This window comes from Maylandia zebra, linkage group LG17, assembly GCF_041146795.1.
Source record: "Maylandia zebra isolate NMK-2024a linkage group LG17, Mzebra_GT3a, whole genome shotgun sequence".
Classification (NCBI taxonomy): domain Eukaryota; kingdom Metazoa; phylum Chordata; class Actinopteri; order Cichliformes; family Cichlidae; genus Maylandia; species Maylandia zebra.
Window position 1 is genome coordinate 35,535,599 of NC_135183.1, and position 16,278 is coordinate 35,551,876.

The window sequence follows — 16,278 nt, forward strand, 5'->3', positions numbered from 1 at the left end:
TGCATGATTAACAGAAGTTGTTGAAAACACATAGAGCTGGAGATTGACACTTTGCATGCACTGATCATAAATATGAATGTCACTCCCATATTGAGCTTACAATAAAGTCTTTGAACTGTTATTTTAGGTGAAAGCATTGCACAACATACAGCTTTAAGAAAAAAGAAACTCAAGAGTTTAGTTTTAATTTATTTGGGCTGTTCTGAAATCAACTCGGGGTCAATACTATATGCACAAGGTGAGAAATGTACATACACCCTGTGAGATGATTAATTCTGCAGAGCTGAAAGTTACAAAATGTCTTTAACTTGTCAAGGCCAAGGGCAGTAAACTTTCTGTTGGTAATCATGACTGAGTATAGCCTGTAGCTTCTCTGCGTGCCACTGCAAACCTTTTTTGTAATGCCATATATGGATGTGCCATTCTGTAGTAGCTGGATTACCTGTGCTACCTGAATGGGCTGCAGGGACTGTCTCATCCTGCCAGTAGTGAAAAGGACACAAACTAAAGACCAAACTAGAGGAAAATCAGGCAGGAGCGAGGAAGTAGAAGGGAGCGAGTGATAGTGTGTGGCCGTTATCCACAAACCCATTCCTTTTTTGGGGGTTGCCTTTCCAGTGTACCTGCTGTCACTTTTATTTGCATCAAAGCAGGTGAACTGGATTCACAGTGGTTTAAGGTTCGTAACTGGAGAGACAGATATCCCTAAAGTTGAACATACTTTGTGTTATATTGTGGTGATCAAGTGTTGGCTTAATTTTACAGAGGAGATAAAGCTTGGTTAATCCTGACCACGTGAAAAAAGGTGGGGGTGGGGGGTGGACTGGAAAAATAAAAGGTAAAGCTTCAGATGTTTAAACACAATTTCCAGAGGTATGTGGCAAATCAAGTCCAAGAACGCTGTATTAAACTTTTAAGCATGTCATCTTTCTCTAGTACTTGTTTTCTACCAGAGAAGGCGTAACATTGTTTGTAACAATAAAGTTGGCAGACAATCTCAAAATCCTTTAGCATAATCTCCAATCATCAGTGTAAACCTGGACACAAGGAAGGTTAACAAAGTTTCGACCTCAAATCCATCAAAAATATATTTAACAGTTAAAAGTCAGTTTTGCCCCAGAAAGCAACCATTTTAACTGAAAAACTAATTGGAGGCGAGACCATAAGATTCATGTTCATCACCAGAACATGTAAACATTTGACTGCAAGTGTACATTATGCAGTAGAAACAAAAAACAGGAGTACATCATTAGTGAATATGAGTTGGTATTAAAGTCCAAACAAGAAGCAGCATCAAACTGAATTTATGGCTAGTGGTCATTGCTCATTTTCAAAATATCACAAACAAAGCACGGTTACATGGTTCTTACATGTGAATCTTAAGGGACTTGTGAATACTAGTCAAACTTGCAGGCCACAGTCAAGTCTTAGAAACAAAAGAGGAGAGGCTTTTTATTGTCACTTAGGAGTTCTGCAGTGGCAATGTTAGCGTCTGCAGGCATTACAGACTAATGGGAATGTGCTGACTGTGCTGGCCTTTCCTATAAACAGCAGTGCAAACACATACCTGCATTATATCCCCCTGCTTGCCCATTACTGTGCGTACAGTATGTGGGTGTGTGCTTCAAAGTGGTCGCATGCTAGTAGACTCACAAATGTGTGAATGAAATAGTATTGTGTGAGAGAGAACAGCTTTTGTGCTTGTTTATGTTGTCATGTCTATGGGCGTGTGACTCTGAGTGACAGAGGGAAAAAGAATCCGTGGAAATGTGCGTGCACCAACTTATCCATGCAGCCCAGGCCGGCAGTTTGCGGTAGTGTGCTAGCTGAGGTGGAACGGTGAAAGGCAGATTGCTTAGGGAGTGCCATACTCCTGCTTTTCATTTTGCAGCTTAACCAATCCAATCCCACAACCAAGAGAGGAGATTCACAGCTACTCTCCCTACTATGTTTGATAACAATGCATGAATTATCCTTTTAAATTACTTTCTGCATGCGTTTTTTTAATTAAAACTATTAAAGTGAATCAGTCATTCGCGGTCCCTCTGAGGACCCTGAGAATGTAACTCGCCAGCAGTTTGTCATACGCCGCTGCTCCTCACATTCTACATTTAACATTAAAGTCAATTAGCTCACGTTTTTTTTCCACAGCTAGTGACTACACTGCAGTGACTGGGCAGAATTAGAGAACTCAGTATATCACCAGAATAAACAGAAGAACAAAGTTGAGGCTTTTCGAGTATTCGATCTAGGACAAAAACGTTATCCATAGATTTTCAAGAGCATATCGTTTTCCACCTGAACAAAGCTCAAATCAATCAAAACAATTTAGAACTGTGAGCTGAACAAGCTGTTAATGTTGTACTGTTCTAACTAGCTGCTACAAGTGAACTTTCCCTCCAGGCCTGGGGAAATTGGAGAAGCAATTCAGTGTAATAATGAGCAGATTGATTGAAACTGGTTGGAAACCTTTATTATACCGCTGCAAGCGTGTGTTACGTGTTTGCATGCATGTTGTAGCAGACAATATAAGGAGGAGACGTCTCCCTTAAAGAATGTTAAATAGGAATGGAAAAGAGAGTTGAGTAATGCCAGAGATGCTGATCTGAGGCAAACAACATCCCCACTGGGACAAGCATGAAATAAACATGTTGTTGCACTGAGATGGGCTTATTACAAGTTCTCAAAAGTTTGAACAGTGTGGTGACAGAGATATGTAAAGATGTGGACTTATTGTTTTCATTGGTTTAATGAATCTCTAACTGGAATTGCTGTGGTGCCATGAGCCAGAGGTGTCAATTGGAAGAAGGGTATTAAGCCAGCACCGACTGACTCCTCGCAGACATGGAAAGAAACTCTGAAGACGACAGGCTTTATTTAAAAAACTTTTTAAGAATTTAATTCCTTGAGATACATTTTACAAATTTTACAAATGAAAACCTCTTTGCCCCATTTTTGCTCAAGCTGAACAATAATTTGGGCTTTTAGGCAGCAGCAAAAGTGTAACACTGCAAAAGGGGCTGCGCCACATTTGAATCACAAGATAAAAAGGAAAACGTCTTTGTGAAAATGAATACAGAACAATTTTGTCTCCAATATCTGGTTTTCATAATTGCTGGAAGACAAAAATGAAACTGAAAACAAAATTTGATTAATCGCGCAGCCCTACTAGAATCCTTCTACTATTTATGTTGTAAAAGATAAAGTTCAATGAAGCGAGAGAAAAAGACGATAGCGAGAAAAAGAATAAATGCCAGAGAGATAAATGGCGAAAGAATGAAAGCCAGAATGAAATAAAGAGACCAGGAAAAAGAGAAATACGAAGCTGAGACTCAAAGAAATAAAAAGTGGCAAAAAAAAAAACAGAGAAGTTAGGAATTAGTAAGAGAAAGAAAAGACTAACCGAGATTGTGAGAAAGATTGGAAGAGAAGGACAAGCAGGCTTGAGAGGAGAGGGATGTGAGGGTTGCTGGATAAAGCATGTGGAGATAAGGTCTGTTCAACAGGCCCTTAAGAACCTGGCAGGTCCACGTTTAAACTCTAAGGCTCAGCGGATCAGAGGCAGAAATCTCTTGGAATTAAAACCACTAAAGCTGAGAGAAGAAGAAATCTTTACTTATCTTTCCACACAGACACTAATCTGTATCAAAAAACTTGGTAAATTGAATTAGCAAATGAGAGAAAACAAACCATCCCCCCCCCCCCTTAAGGCAATATGCCTGTCAAAGGCCGTAAACAAAAGTAAAGGTTTGTATATTTTCATGTAAAACTTTCTGTAATTTTAACTCAAATCCACAATTTCAATATATTCGTGATATATAAATATATATATATAAATAAATATGCATCCAGTCCGTAACATAAACAAACTGATACACACAGACAAACACACAGAGAACATCTGTGTTCCATTACGTACCGACAACAACTTCCCGTGAAGACATAAACAAATAGATGATGAGAGCTCATTTGTTGTGCACTGGGTGGGGGAAAATGTCAGGATGACATTTGGCTGTAGCTATTTATGAGTATGTGTGTTGTTTCTCGTGTGTATCTGTGGGTGACTGAGTACCTACTGTAGCTATAAAATCAAAATATATCAAGGAAAAGGAGGAAAATATAATCTAAAATATAGTTCAATCAATGTGGGATGTGCTGGACAAACAAGCCAGATCTGTGGAGATCCCCCCATTAAATAACTTACAGGATGTCATGCTAACATGCCAACAATCCCAACAATCCCCTAATGACACAAAAGGTTAGCAAGGACTTTGTGTGTGCATAGTCTCAAACTGCAGAAACCCATTAAAAAAAAAAAAACTAGAACCACCTTAAGTTCTATCTGAATTGGACTCCAACAAGAAGTACCAGTTTATTTAAGCTCGATATGAAGAATACTAAAGGACAGACGAGTCAGTCAGTGTCTCATCTTCAGACTCTGATAGCCTCCAGTGTCTCACTGAGTGGATGAACCATCTTTAATCAACTGGCCTCCACCTAAAGCGCACATTTTTCAGAACTGTAACCAACTCGTGCGACTTTTGAAGACTTCTTCACATTTATTACGTGATGAAACAGGAGGCACAGAAAAGATGGTTTGAGGTCATGACCGTCAAATATCAAGAACACAAGTAAAGCCATTTGATTGCTGCTTGTATTCATTTCAGATGTACTTTTGTCACTCTTTTCATTCTATATAACCAACTGAGGGGCTCTGAAGTCAAACGGACCTGTGTAGGACCTCTGAAGTACTACGAGTCACTTCTTTTAGCAAATAAAAACTATGTTATTAGCTGATCAGCTGATATCCACTCAGTACTGAGCTGTGCTACATCAGTCATCCAATGAGATTAGCCATAATTCAGAAATACGAGTAAAAATATACCTCTTTAACATAGATAACACAGTTTACATATTTTCCAACCAAGAGGCAGCTGTGCTTTCAGTGTTTTTGGAAACCAGATACTGCAGTCCTTTTGTTTATTGGCTTCATTCTGAAATGTGGTTATTGCCTCAAGCCTCAAGTGCCTGCAAGCTGCAAACCAAAGCAGGCTCGGCTTTAATTAATCATCCATAAGACTGGTCTAAATAAAACTGTCTCAGGAACAACAAGAGGAAAGTGTGCAACAACGTATTTATGGTCTCGGTGCAAAAACTTCTCTCCTCCGTGGCTCTAAAATTGCATCTGTTCTTACTCTCCCATTAAGATTCTCTCGTTCCTCAAAACCTCACATTTCTTTGTCTTTTTCATGAGAACAGACTGTTTGCCCTTGTTTGCCACTGCATCGGCCGCATGCAAAACCAGTCAGAAAGTCACACTTTAAAGTTGGAAGTGTAAATATGTGTCTGTGCATGCATTCATATGTACAATACAAAATCAAATCAAATACACACACATGCACTTAAAGCACATTTAAGACAAAAAGTTATAATGTAAACACTGTGCAAGCTTAAAAGAGTGTGTATTTTTGAGCTTCACATAGTGGTTAGAAGAGAAACTCACACCTAGCGACGACACTTATGCAGGCACAAGCATTACAAAGTGTCCATCTGTCCAATCCTAACACTTGTGTTTAGCAAAGCAGATCTGCTCAGCTGTCTGGACAGTCAAAGCAGCTTGTGAGCATCTTATATCCTCCATGTCAATGTTATCTCAAGTATCACGTAAGATTACTTCTCAGTCTCATCCTCCTCCTTATGATGTTTTTTATATTTCTGACTTGTGAACACAGAAGTGAGAGGACTCAGAGGACTACAAGACATCAACAATAAACAAGAGAGAAAGGTCAGAGATAAGATAAGAAAGGAGCAGAGAAAGTAGAGGGAAATGTTAAAAAGAAGAAAAATAGAGAACAGAGCACTGAGAAAAACCCAAACGGATAAGTTAGAAGAATACAACAAGACAGAGAATCAGAGAGAGCTGCCAACGAGCAGAGATGAGGTTTATATGTGACGATGCTAGAATGTGTTGCTACCGTTAAGAAGGCAAGTCCCCCCAGTGAGCTGGCAACCAAAGTCACCTTCTGGCAGCTGTCTACTGTCATCTACTAATGCACTCACAACGACTTTTGAACCTCGCAGTTAATGACCAGGGAGGTAATGTAGGCCATGAACAACTCCGCAGTCTGGCAGACTGTTTTAATATTGCTTTCGCACAACCGACAGATTCATCTGCATAGAGTAAATCACCACCAGCATCACCAACTGGACAGAAAAAGCAGCACCGTGTGTAACTTCCTGTGTACATCTGTAGTGTTCGGACAGCCCACACAGGTTTGAACCTCTCAAGTATCACAACTTGTAAAATCTCAAGTGGAAATTCAACACACTGAGCAAGTTCTGCCTCGAAAACTATGGAACAACAATTATCTCTGGGACGTGCTGTGTGTGAAGAGTCTCCTGTTAGTTACTTCAAAAGGTTTATTCAATAACACTTCAGTCGGCACAGTTAAGGTTCCGCAGTTTTGCCGTCTACTGACCAAAATCTGAAGTATTTTGGTGCTCAGAGTGCAAATCGCTCTCTCTGCTGCCGAAAGGGTTTCGATTTTTCTGCCATCATTACCACACAGTTGCTGCAGAATTATTCCAAGCCTAAACTAATCCCCTGCTGGGACTAAGCAGCTGGGAATTTTATTTTTTAAGATCTTTTTTTTATTCCCCCATATAGACACAAGCGACAACAATTACCCTAGTTAATTCACCGATCTGTGCAGAAGTCTTGAGCCACCCATCACTTTTTTAAATATTTTGCTTCCAAGGAGTCTGAATTTATTATTACTTTTTTAAAAAGTGCTCCTGAGCAGAAGTTCTCCAGGTGTTCTGGCTACTTTCCACCACTCATTTTCAGACCAGTCCTTGTATCTGACCATTTTGATTTTATTGTTTTTGTTTTATTGAACTTGGTTAACACTAACCTATGAATCATTCAAACACATATAATAGTACATTTAGCAAAAAGCCTGTTTTAAAATGTGTCTTTAGGTGCTTTGTAACAAGCAGCCTGTCTAACAAAACCATAATTTGTTCCAGTTTCTGTTAACACAGTCTAACAGGAATGATAAAGTTATTTTGCACTGGCAAGGTGACTCCCAAAACACTTGAGGCACCTCAACATGGTGTGCAGTGTGTGGATAAAAAAAATCTGAGGAAAGTGGACAAGTGGAAGATTAAAGAAGAAGTCCAATCCATCCATTTTTAACCGCTCCGTGGTAGCAGCAGCCTAAGCATATAAACCAAGACCTCCCTCACTTTAGCCACCTCCTTGAGCTCACCCAGGAGAACACCAAGGAGTTTCCCAGCCAGCCGAGAGATATAATCTCTCTGGTATGTCCTGGTCTCTTCCCAGTAGGACATTCCCAGAACATCTTGCCCAGGACGTGCCCAGAAGATGTTGAAACCACCTCAACCAGCTCCTTTCGATGTGGAGGAATAGCAAATCTACTTTGAGTGATTGGGGGTGCCGTTCAGGTGCGTCCGCCTTCCCCGCAGCAGACCACGCCCCACCACAGCTGTGCAGTCAAAAACAGGCTCACTGCAGTCACTAAGGGTGAACAGTATTACATTCTCACTAAATGATATATATATGTATTATCTCTGTTCACATGTTTCTGGGTTTCTTTTTTGTAAGACTAAGACTGAACTTTATTTTTCCATGTTTGGCAATATTCACATTCTGTTTAACTTGATGCTTTTTTGAAGAAGTGGTGCAGACTAATGAAGCAGTCTAGTTACAAAAGTTACAAATAGTTGTTTGAAATGAAAGTTGTTTGTTTAAAAAAAGATTACCAAAGGCATTATTGTGAATGAGTTTATTATCTAAATAAAGTTGCAGCTAGGCTTTTCTGTCATTGTTTTGTTTAGGTGGGGCCTGAAAATATTTCTTCCTGCTTTGTGGGGGAAGATGTAAAAAGCCTGAGAACCACTGCTTTAGAGAAAGCTCTTTCACACCTCTCATATCTGCAATTTCGTCCTTTCGCTCACTATTGACCAGTAAATGAACAGCTTTGCTTTAATACTCAATTCTCTTGTCACCACGACAAACAGGTCCAGTGTCTACATCACTGGAGCCATCGCCGCAATTCATCTGTCAATCTCCCACTGCCCTCTCCAAGCTCCCAAGACATCTGGGGCAGTAATTTGCCCATGACTTGCAGTGGGAACTCCCAACTTTTCCAGTTGTGGACCATGGTGTCAAACTTGGAGGACTGCTCCAGGGCAAGCTCGAGCCCACCATCTGATAAAGCCTACAGAACCACATCATCTGCAAAAAGCAACTTCTGAGCCACCAAAGGCTCAGAAAACAAAAGAAGTAGCAGCTAAAATGGATCGAATCACACGATGAACAGTATCTGAAATTCACATTGTTATATTTCCACATATGCTTGCACGTTTTCATAAATATCCATTTCTATTGTTCCAAGGCAACCAAAAGAAATTTGCACAGTGCTGTATATGCACTACTGTGGACGGTCTATGATTTAAAAACAAGTTTTCTCATAGAAACACAATTTTACATCCACCCCAACCCCTATAACCAAAGTATGGCATTTATAAATATTCATATTATGTAAACAAATGTCAATATCAACACCATCGCCTTCTGTGTCTGTGTCCGTTACCTGAAAATCCCTCTCCTCCAGGATCTCTTTCCTCCACCTCACCAGGAAGGCCGCACACACATACAGGTGAAAATGGGAGAAGCCCTCTGGTTCAGCCTGGTGAGCGAGATAAAAAAAAAAAAAACATATGATGTTGATTTAGCACAAGTTTAACATTTTGCAGCATGAAAACAAACAACACCTCCATCTCAGATATGTTATATTGTTCAAACGGAAGCTCAAGAGTGCGAGCAAAGCATCTCTGAGAAGCTCAAACACTCCAGTCTTTCATCACAATTTCATTTTAGGGAAGATTTGGAAGCAGTTTTGCATGATGTATTTAGCCACGCATACGAAAAAGGAGACAGAGGGGAAAAAATAGAAAAAAATTGGAGAATATAAAACATTCTTTTCCTGTCAAAATCCAGAAATTTACATTTGCAGGGCGAGAAAGAAAGATACAAATCCCCTTTTCCTCTGCACAGCTTTTTATTTCAGCTGCTCGTTATGTATGGTGGCTTACTTTTTTTTTTATAACTCTGCAATGAGCAGAGGGAATTAAAAAGGGAGTAAGACAAAGGATAAGATGTTCCCTGTTCTATTCATTTTTCTCCAGAGCACCATCACAGAGGGGATAATTACCAAGGCCTTTTGAATGCAAGTGACTTAGGAGTATACGGTCCCTTAGAGAAGGAACACAATATTCAAAGTACATCCTGGTATGAGGACTTTTCTGGAGGCATTTTGACAAGTTAGGTTACAACATGTGTTATTTTAGGGAACATCAAGGTTTAACTGGACACCTAAAATTTTGCTGTTCCAAACAAATGTGCCGGTATTAAAGACAGCCAGACTGAGTCTCAAATAAAGCTCGGGGCAAGGCTTATTTGTGACAACAGTTGGGGAAGAAATAAAAACTCCTGTATAAATAGCTTGGAGTGACAACCAAACATTTGCATGAATCTGGAAGTCAAAAATCAACCAAAGGCAGGAAGACAGGAGCTGTGTAAGAGGACCCAGCTTCAGTCTGACGGCAAGAAAAGGCAACCAAAAGTGCAGAGAAAAGAGAGAGATGTAAACAGTATAGGAGTGACTGAGTGAGCGAGAGGCAGTCTGTATGCAGGGCTCTGTAACCTTATCTCCCCTGGACAGACACTTTTAATCATATTTTGTAGCATTGCTTTTTTCCCTGTTCTTGAGATTGACAGCAATACGTGAAATTTTTCTCTCCATTTTTTATTTTTTTTGTAACTTGTCAGAAATTCAGGAAAATAAAATCTCCTAGCTGAGTCTTGCAAAGCCCTTCCTGTTTTCCTGTTTCAATTCAACTTCTCAGAACTGAAATAGAGATCAAAACAGGACATTTTGCTACCAAGTGACCACTACATAAACAGGATAACAAACTGACAAGTTTATTGACAAGCCTGATTAACCAATGCAATTTAAGTATGGAATTGCACCCATGAATTTCTATGTTCACTAGCAGGCTTTTCCTGGCTCAGAAATGTGGGAACATGAGTGGTCAGCGCACAGGGAAGGCAAGACTAGAGCAAGAAAAACACTCCTAATAATCCCATAAATTAATGAATATTCTGCAAGTGTGCGCCTTGATGTGTCCACTTTAATAGTGCGTGGTATTAGAAAAAAAAACAAAAAACAAATGGAGCACTGCGGTGCTCAAAATCATGAAACACACACGTCCTATAATTTGATATTAAACTTTGCAGTCTCTTTGGCACAGGTGGATTAGTAAAATGCCAAAGGCTGTACATACGGCACTGTACGTTCCAATAACTCAGCAATGTATCATCAGCAGTGCTTCCTCGACCGTATAACAGCGGCTATAACTCAGCAGCACACGAGTTTCAGACCCTAACTTCATTTCAAAGGCAGAAGAGGAAGTGCATTTACTGACAAACCGTCCATTATTCTCTCATACACAGTACAGAGAGTGGTTCAGAGGTCAGCGCAGTGGAGATCACCCGCCCCACAAAACAGTCAATCAGGGAGAACCACTGGTCAGTTAACTTATTGCATTTAAATAACACAGACAGTGCCATGTTCTATATTTCGCCAGGTACTGTAATCAAGTGTACGAGCTGATCTTTAATCACCATGCTCATTTATGCAGTGGATAACAGTGAGCCATAACTCTGCAGGAATTATCAGAAACTGCCTTTCCTCTGTGATAATTGAATTTCCCTCCAAGAAGGAAGGAACAAACAGATTAATAATGGATATACAGAAACGAACAGAGATTTGATGTTCGAAAAAACAGAAATTGTCTTCTCGCTCTCTCTTTCTGTCTTTTTTCTTTTTCCCCCCACAACATTGTTAGGTTTTTGCAGACAGATTGATTCTCCCCACGCCTCTGCGTACATATCCTGTCGCTCGGTTTCCTTCTCGCTTTGCCTCCCACTTAGTTAAACCAGTTTTTACAATTATGCAATTAACAGCGTCTGTGTGCACGCGCGTTTGTTTGTGTGCGTGAGAAACAATGAAAAAGTGAATAATGGAGAGTGCAGGGAGTGGTGAGACAAAAAGAGGGGTGTCTGTGAACAGCGAAGCATGGCGTGATGGGAGTTGTAAACTGGCAGGTGAGTGGCTTGTTGGTCGGGCATTGCAGCCGAAGCAAACAACTGAAGCAAGCAAGCAAACATGCGAGCGCGCACACACAAAGAGACGAGTGAGTATATGAGTGGCATATGGGAGCACAATGTTTATCACTCTCCAAAGACTCACCAAGTTTTAATTTCCTTTCTTCTATGAGTTTGTTTGTGTGTGTGTGAGAGAGAGTTCATGGTTGAGGGCACCAGCGGGGCCGTGAAACTCTGACTTCCGCTCTATTTCTCGCTCTGCCCCCCGTCACTCCCTCTCTGTCGCCACTCCATTCTTACAATCTGTCACCTCCTTCAGTCTCATTCAACAAATGTCTGCTACTCACTTTTCTCCCTCTTTCTCTGTAATCCCACTGTGAAGACTATTTCATAATTTAGAGAGTGATTTTTCTTGACAGTTAATATAAAATTTGTCATCTATCATTTCCACGAGCAATCCAGCATTAACGTGAAATCTATTGCCTCCACCGACTGCATAGTTATTGGTGGTATATGACTCGTGTTCTTCTTCACTTTAATGCGTTTAAGGCACAGAAGTTGAAATTATTAAATGCCACTGCATCTGTAGGCCAGAATTATTCTGATGTTCCTGTGAAGTAATGCAGGCCACAGTATAAATGGCTCAATATTCAAAAAATGTGCATGTTTAATAGTTGTTTGCTATAAATACGATTTAAAACTGTTCATAATTTGTTCTGTGCATGACTGACAGGCTGCCCTGTGAAGCATTTCTATGTAATGATTAAAACTGTTTTAAGTTTATTAGCTCTGAAAGGATCTGTGGATTAGCTGACTGACAGAAAATGAACAGTCAAGTCTGATAATTGGTTCATCATATGAGTCATTTAAATTTCAAATATTTGCTTGATGGAGCTTCTGATAGGTGAGGATTTAGTGCTTTTCTCTGCTTCACACAACTCCGGGTGAGAGGAACTGTGGTTCTTTGTCCATAGCTACAATTTACAGATGGCCCCTGAACTCCACACATTAAGATAACCGGTAGGAGTGTGTGATAGTTTGGTATGGATCAATACCAAGTAAATATAGGGCCAGTATTGCCGATACTGATACTTTTAACCTATAAAGGCAGCTTATGTGGGGGAGATCGGTGTGTCATGACTTATAAGATGAAATGTGCAAGCTAAACACATCCTAATGACCACTAAATTTACTTTCCACAACAATTAGTTAACACAACAAAACAGACTTTTCATATATTATTCATGTATCTCATGTAATGTGTGCTAAAGGCTAAAAATAAAATGGATGTGACAGTCAACACAAAAACATTCAGACATTGCTCATTTCTATTTTCAAAAAATAATTTCTTTTTGAAAAATTCAGTGGGCTACATACTCAACTTAAGGGTTATAAACACAGTATTGATCGATCCACCCACCTGTAGGAACAGGCTGTTGTGAAAGCTTCTAGCCCCGCATATACATACCGTGCTTTCAAAAGAGGACAGATACAAAGATATATTCACTGTAAAAACCTCACTTCACACATTACGAACCTGTAAATTATGACGGACCAGGAGCCGAATGAGCTACTATGTTACACATATTCCGGTTAAATGACTGATTCAATTCAATTTTATTTATTCAGCACCAAATCACAACAGCAGTCGCCTCAAGGCGCTTTATATTGTAAGGTAGACCGCACAATAATACATACAGAGAAAAAACCCAACAATCATATGACCCCCTATGAGCAAGCACTTTGGCGACAGTGGGAAGGAAAAACTCCCTTTTAACAGGAAGAAACCTCCGGCAGAACCAGGCTCAGGGAGGGGCGGGGCCATCTGCTGCGACCGGTTGGGGTGAGAGAAAGAGTTCAGCTAAATTAAAAATAGATGTAGCCCCTTAAAGAGCTTGTGGGTTAGCCAGAGTATGAGGCAGAGCCAGGATATGTCATAATACAAGTTCCACCCATCTAAACAACTGATCTTAATTTTAATGACAAGAGTTCCTGGTTCTAGTTCCAGTTGAGGCACAGACATAATAGCATCAATTCATCTAAATCAGTTCTGAATACAGAGAAATGTCTTAATTATTTTATATTGGTTTAGTTTTTAGTTGTATAGACTCTGGTAACTCAAATATAAATATAAATAAAATGGTATTTTGTAAATGGTCCTTTACCACCATCCGTTTATTTCATCAGCACACTGCTCTTTCTTGCTGCCCCATCCACAGCTATGTTATCTGCTGCCGCTGGTGCTCAAGGCTTACTCGTCATTATGATTTGCAAAACAAAGTTTGTCGTAGGAGTCAAGGTGACTCCGTCAAACTTGTCTCTACCTCTTCTCCTCCTCCATTGTTATGCCTGGTCCTCCACCCTCCTCGTGTCAGGGCAGCCATATTGGCTGAGACACGCGAGACTCTGACTGACAAGCGCCGCTGATCAAAGTACGGAGAAAACAGGGGGGCGAAGGACTCGGGGTGATAGGGGTATGCTGAGTGCAGTCGATTGGGAGAACAGGAGGAGTAAAAGGGAGGGGGGGTCACCAGAGACATAAAGGGTAGGAGGCTAAGGGTGAACGGAGGAGAAAAGAGAGGGAATGAGGAATGCAGAGTGAGGAGTAGCGCAATGTCATAGCTTCTCTAAACTGCTGCGCTGGCTGTCTGACTAGTCTCATTGCTCCAAGACAAACCGGCCTGACGTGGGACAAACTCGATACTCTGTAGTAGTCTCTAGACAAGGTGAAAAGGCGATGATGATGGAAGACGGTAATGGAGCAGATTCAAAGTGATGTAACAATTACACAGACTGAATATGATCAAGCTCCCTTCCTATCCTTTGTGTAGGAACATCGCAACATTAGTGATTGGCAAAAGTTGGCATTAACTGCTACAAGCTGTACAAGTATTCCTGTGTGGAATTGCGCACTCGTAGCTGGATTTGATGTTGTGCACGATGAATTTAAACACCGGATATCAAGACAGGGATATTTTGAATTGTAAATTGGGACGTGGGATCTCACAAAAAATAAAAAATAAAAACTGACGACAAATGTCAACTCATGATGCAATCCTTTTAAAGAGAAAGTGAGAAGGTTTGCAGAGTTTTTCAGGCAAACAGCTTTGAATATAATTCCAGTCAAGTTCAGCGTAGTGTTTTTGTGCATGCTGCTCTAATGCGTTGCCCTGCTCTAGGCAACATTTAAAATTACAAAGCACCAGAGCTAATCAAAAGGGGAAAAGGAGGCAAAAATGATAAAATCTGAATTCCCACTTTGCCATGGATTTTATTCATTTTGGAACCCTGCTGCTTCTGTTCACTCTCATTCTGTGTTTGTGAGCAGGCTGACTTTAAAAGAAAATAATTGCATTCAAAGCTAGCATGAGTGCCAATAATGCATGGTTAGGTTTTAGAGAACATAGGTGATAATGTGTGGGGAAACCATACATTGAAGTTTGTGGTAAATGCTACCAGTGTGACACTTAAAATGCTGCTTCGATGTCAAGATGGGGTGAGGGAGAACAAAACTTTTTTTTAAAAATGAGAGAAATATTTCTACTCACGACAGTGAGAACATGGCAGAGAGAAAACACAGTGACCAGGGTCCTGTCTACAGAGGCCCATCTGATTGTTTGGAGTGATCGCAGGGCCAACAACGGCTATGGAGAGGACGCAGGAAGGCAGCCAAAGCGAGTAGGGACACTTCCTCAGGGATTGTCCCCCTTACTTAAGTGGCAGCTTTTATTTACATCCACAAAGAGAAAACTTTGGAAAAGTTGGTAGAAGAAATTCCAATTCTTTACTTCAGATACAACCATGTAAAAATATAACTACAAAAGCATCGCTTTATTTGAAAAATGTCGTTTGAACTAAAAAAAAAAAGAAGTATGAAGTAGTTAACAAATACATGATTGATAAAACTGCTAACAGCTAATTAGTTCAGCAAGTCTTATCAATCAAGGCTTTATTCGCCACGTGCAGGTTGCCCTGCAGTGAAATCCATAATTCTCTTTTAGGTTTTAGAAACAGACTGTGAGAGAGTGAGAAAGTGTCTTAATGCAACATCACGCGCGTCATAGGTTGGAAAACACCGGTTTAAAGCTTAAAGTGGCTTATTCAGGTCACTCACAGCTGCACATTTGTATTTTCAGTTTTTACTAGAGTAGCCGTGGATGATCCACAGCTCAAAATAATCAAAAAACAAATTGCTTTACAGGGAAATGCTAAAACAAGAAAATTACAAGTTAAGATAATGATACAGTTTCAGCTCTTCACCTCTTAAGCTAATTTTCTTCTGATTGGCTGGCATTGACAAATGGAAGGACTGAAATGAGACAGCCATCCATTTTTTGTTTATGTTTGTCTGACATAACATGGCAATGTAAAAAAAAAAAAAAAAAAAAAAAAAAAAAAAGAAGAAGAAGAAGAAGAAGAAGAAGAAGAAGAAACTATTTAAAAACAAACATTATGTCAGTGTGTGTAACTGATGTATTACAAAATGAATAAACTTTCCATGAAATGTAGTGAAGTGAAACTATAAAGCAGCACAAGATTAAAAACTGTGTCTCACTACTTCAATAATAGTCGGCTACTTAGTTCCTTCAACCGCTAATGAATGTAAAAGCTGTATTAATAAGGAGATCAAAGCAAAAATAATTCAACGTCTGTGAAGAAGCCGACTACTCCTGTGTGCATTTGACTAATTTGCTCTGTGCTTTTAACCTTAATCTAAGCTAATGTTCTGACCTATGTTGCAGTAAATTACCACATTTATTTCCACTAGCAATCCATACAATTGGTTAGATCTTACCCAGTGGTTTTAAACAAAGGTAAACAGCTTCCTGCTTGGTAAATTCAACCATTCATATGGAAAAAGCACCATGTTTCAGAAACCCAAAATGTCATGGTATCCCTTTAACAGCCATGCTAATGCTGCCACACTGAGCTACTTGCTAATTTCATGCTCCACGCAACAGGGATAATTTGGTCCCTGTCTGTCTGTCTGCTTGCCCGTTTTTCGGCCAAGGGAAGAGCAGTCTGTGCATGTGAGCGTGTTTCGCTCTATATCTTGTGTCCTTCTCTTGGTTTGTGCCTTTCTC

At 40.0% G+C, this 16,278-nt stretch overlaps 1 protein-coding gene across 2 annotated transcripts in view; it reads right to left on the reverse strand.

The window, feature by feature from the left end:
* Window positions 1-16,278, reverse strand: part of tbc1d22a (TBC1 domain family, member 22a) — a 164,051-nt gene that overhangs the window by 18,607 nt on the left and 129,166 nt on the right. For both annotated transcript variants that reach the window (XM_004553937.4, XM_004553936.4), the window contains exon 13: window positions 8,619-8,714. In XM_004553937.4, the coding sequence (XP_004553994.1) occupies window positions 8,619-8,714 (96 nt within the window). The remainder of the gene's footprint in view (window positions 1-8,618; window positions 8,715-16,278) is intronic.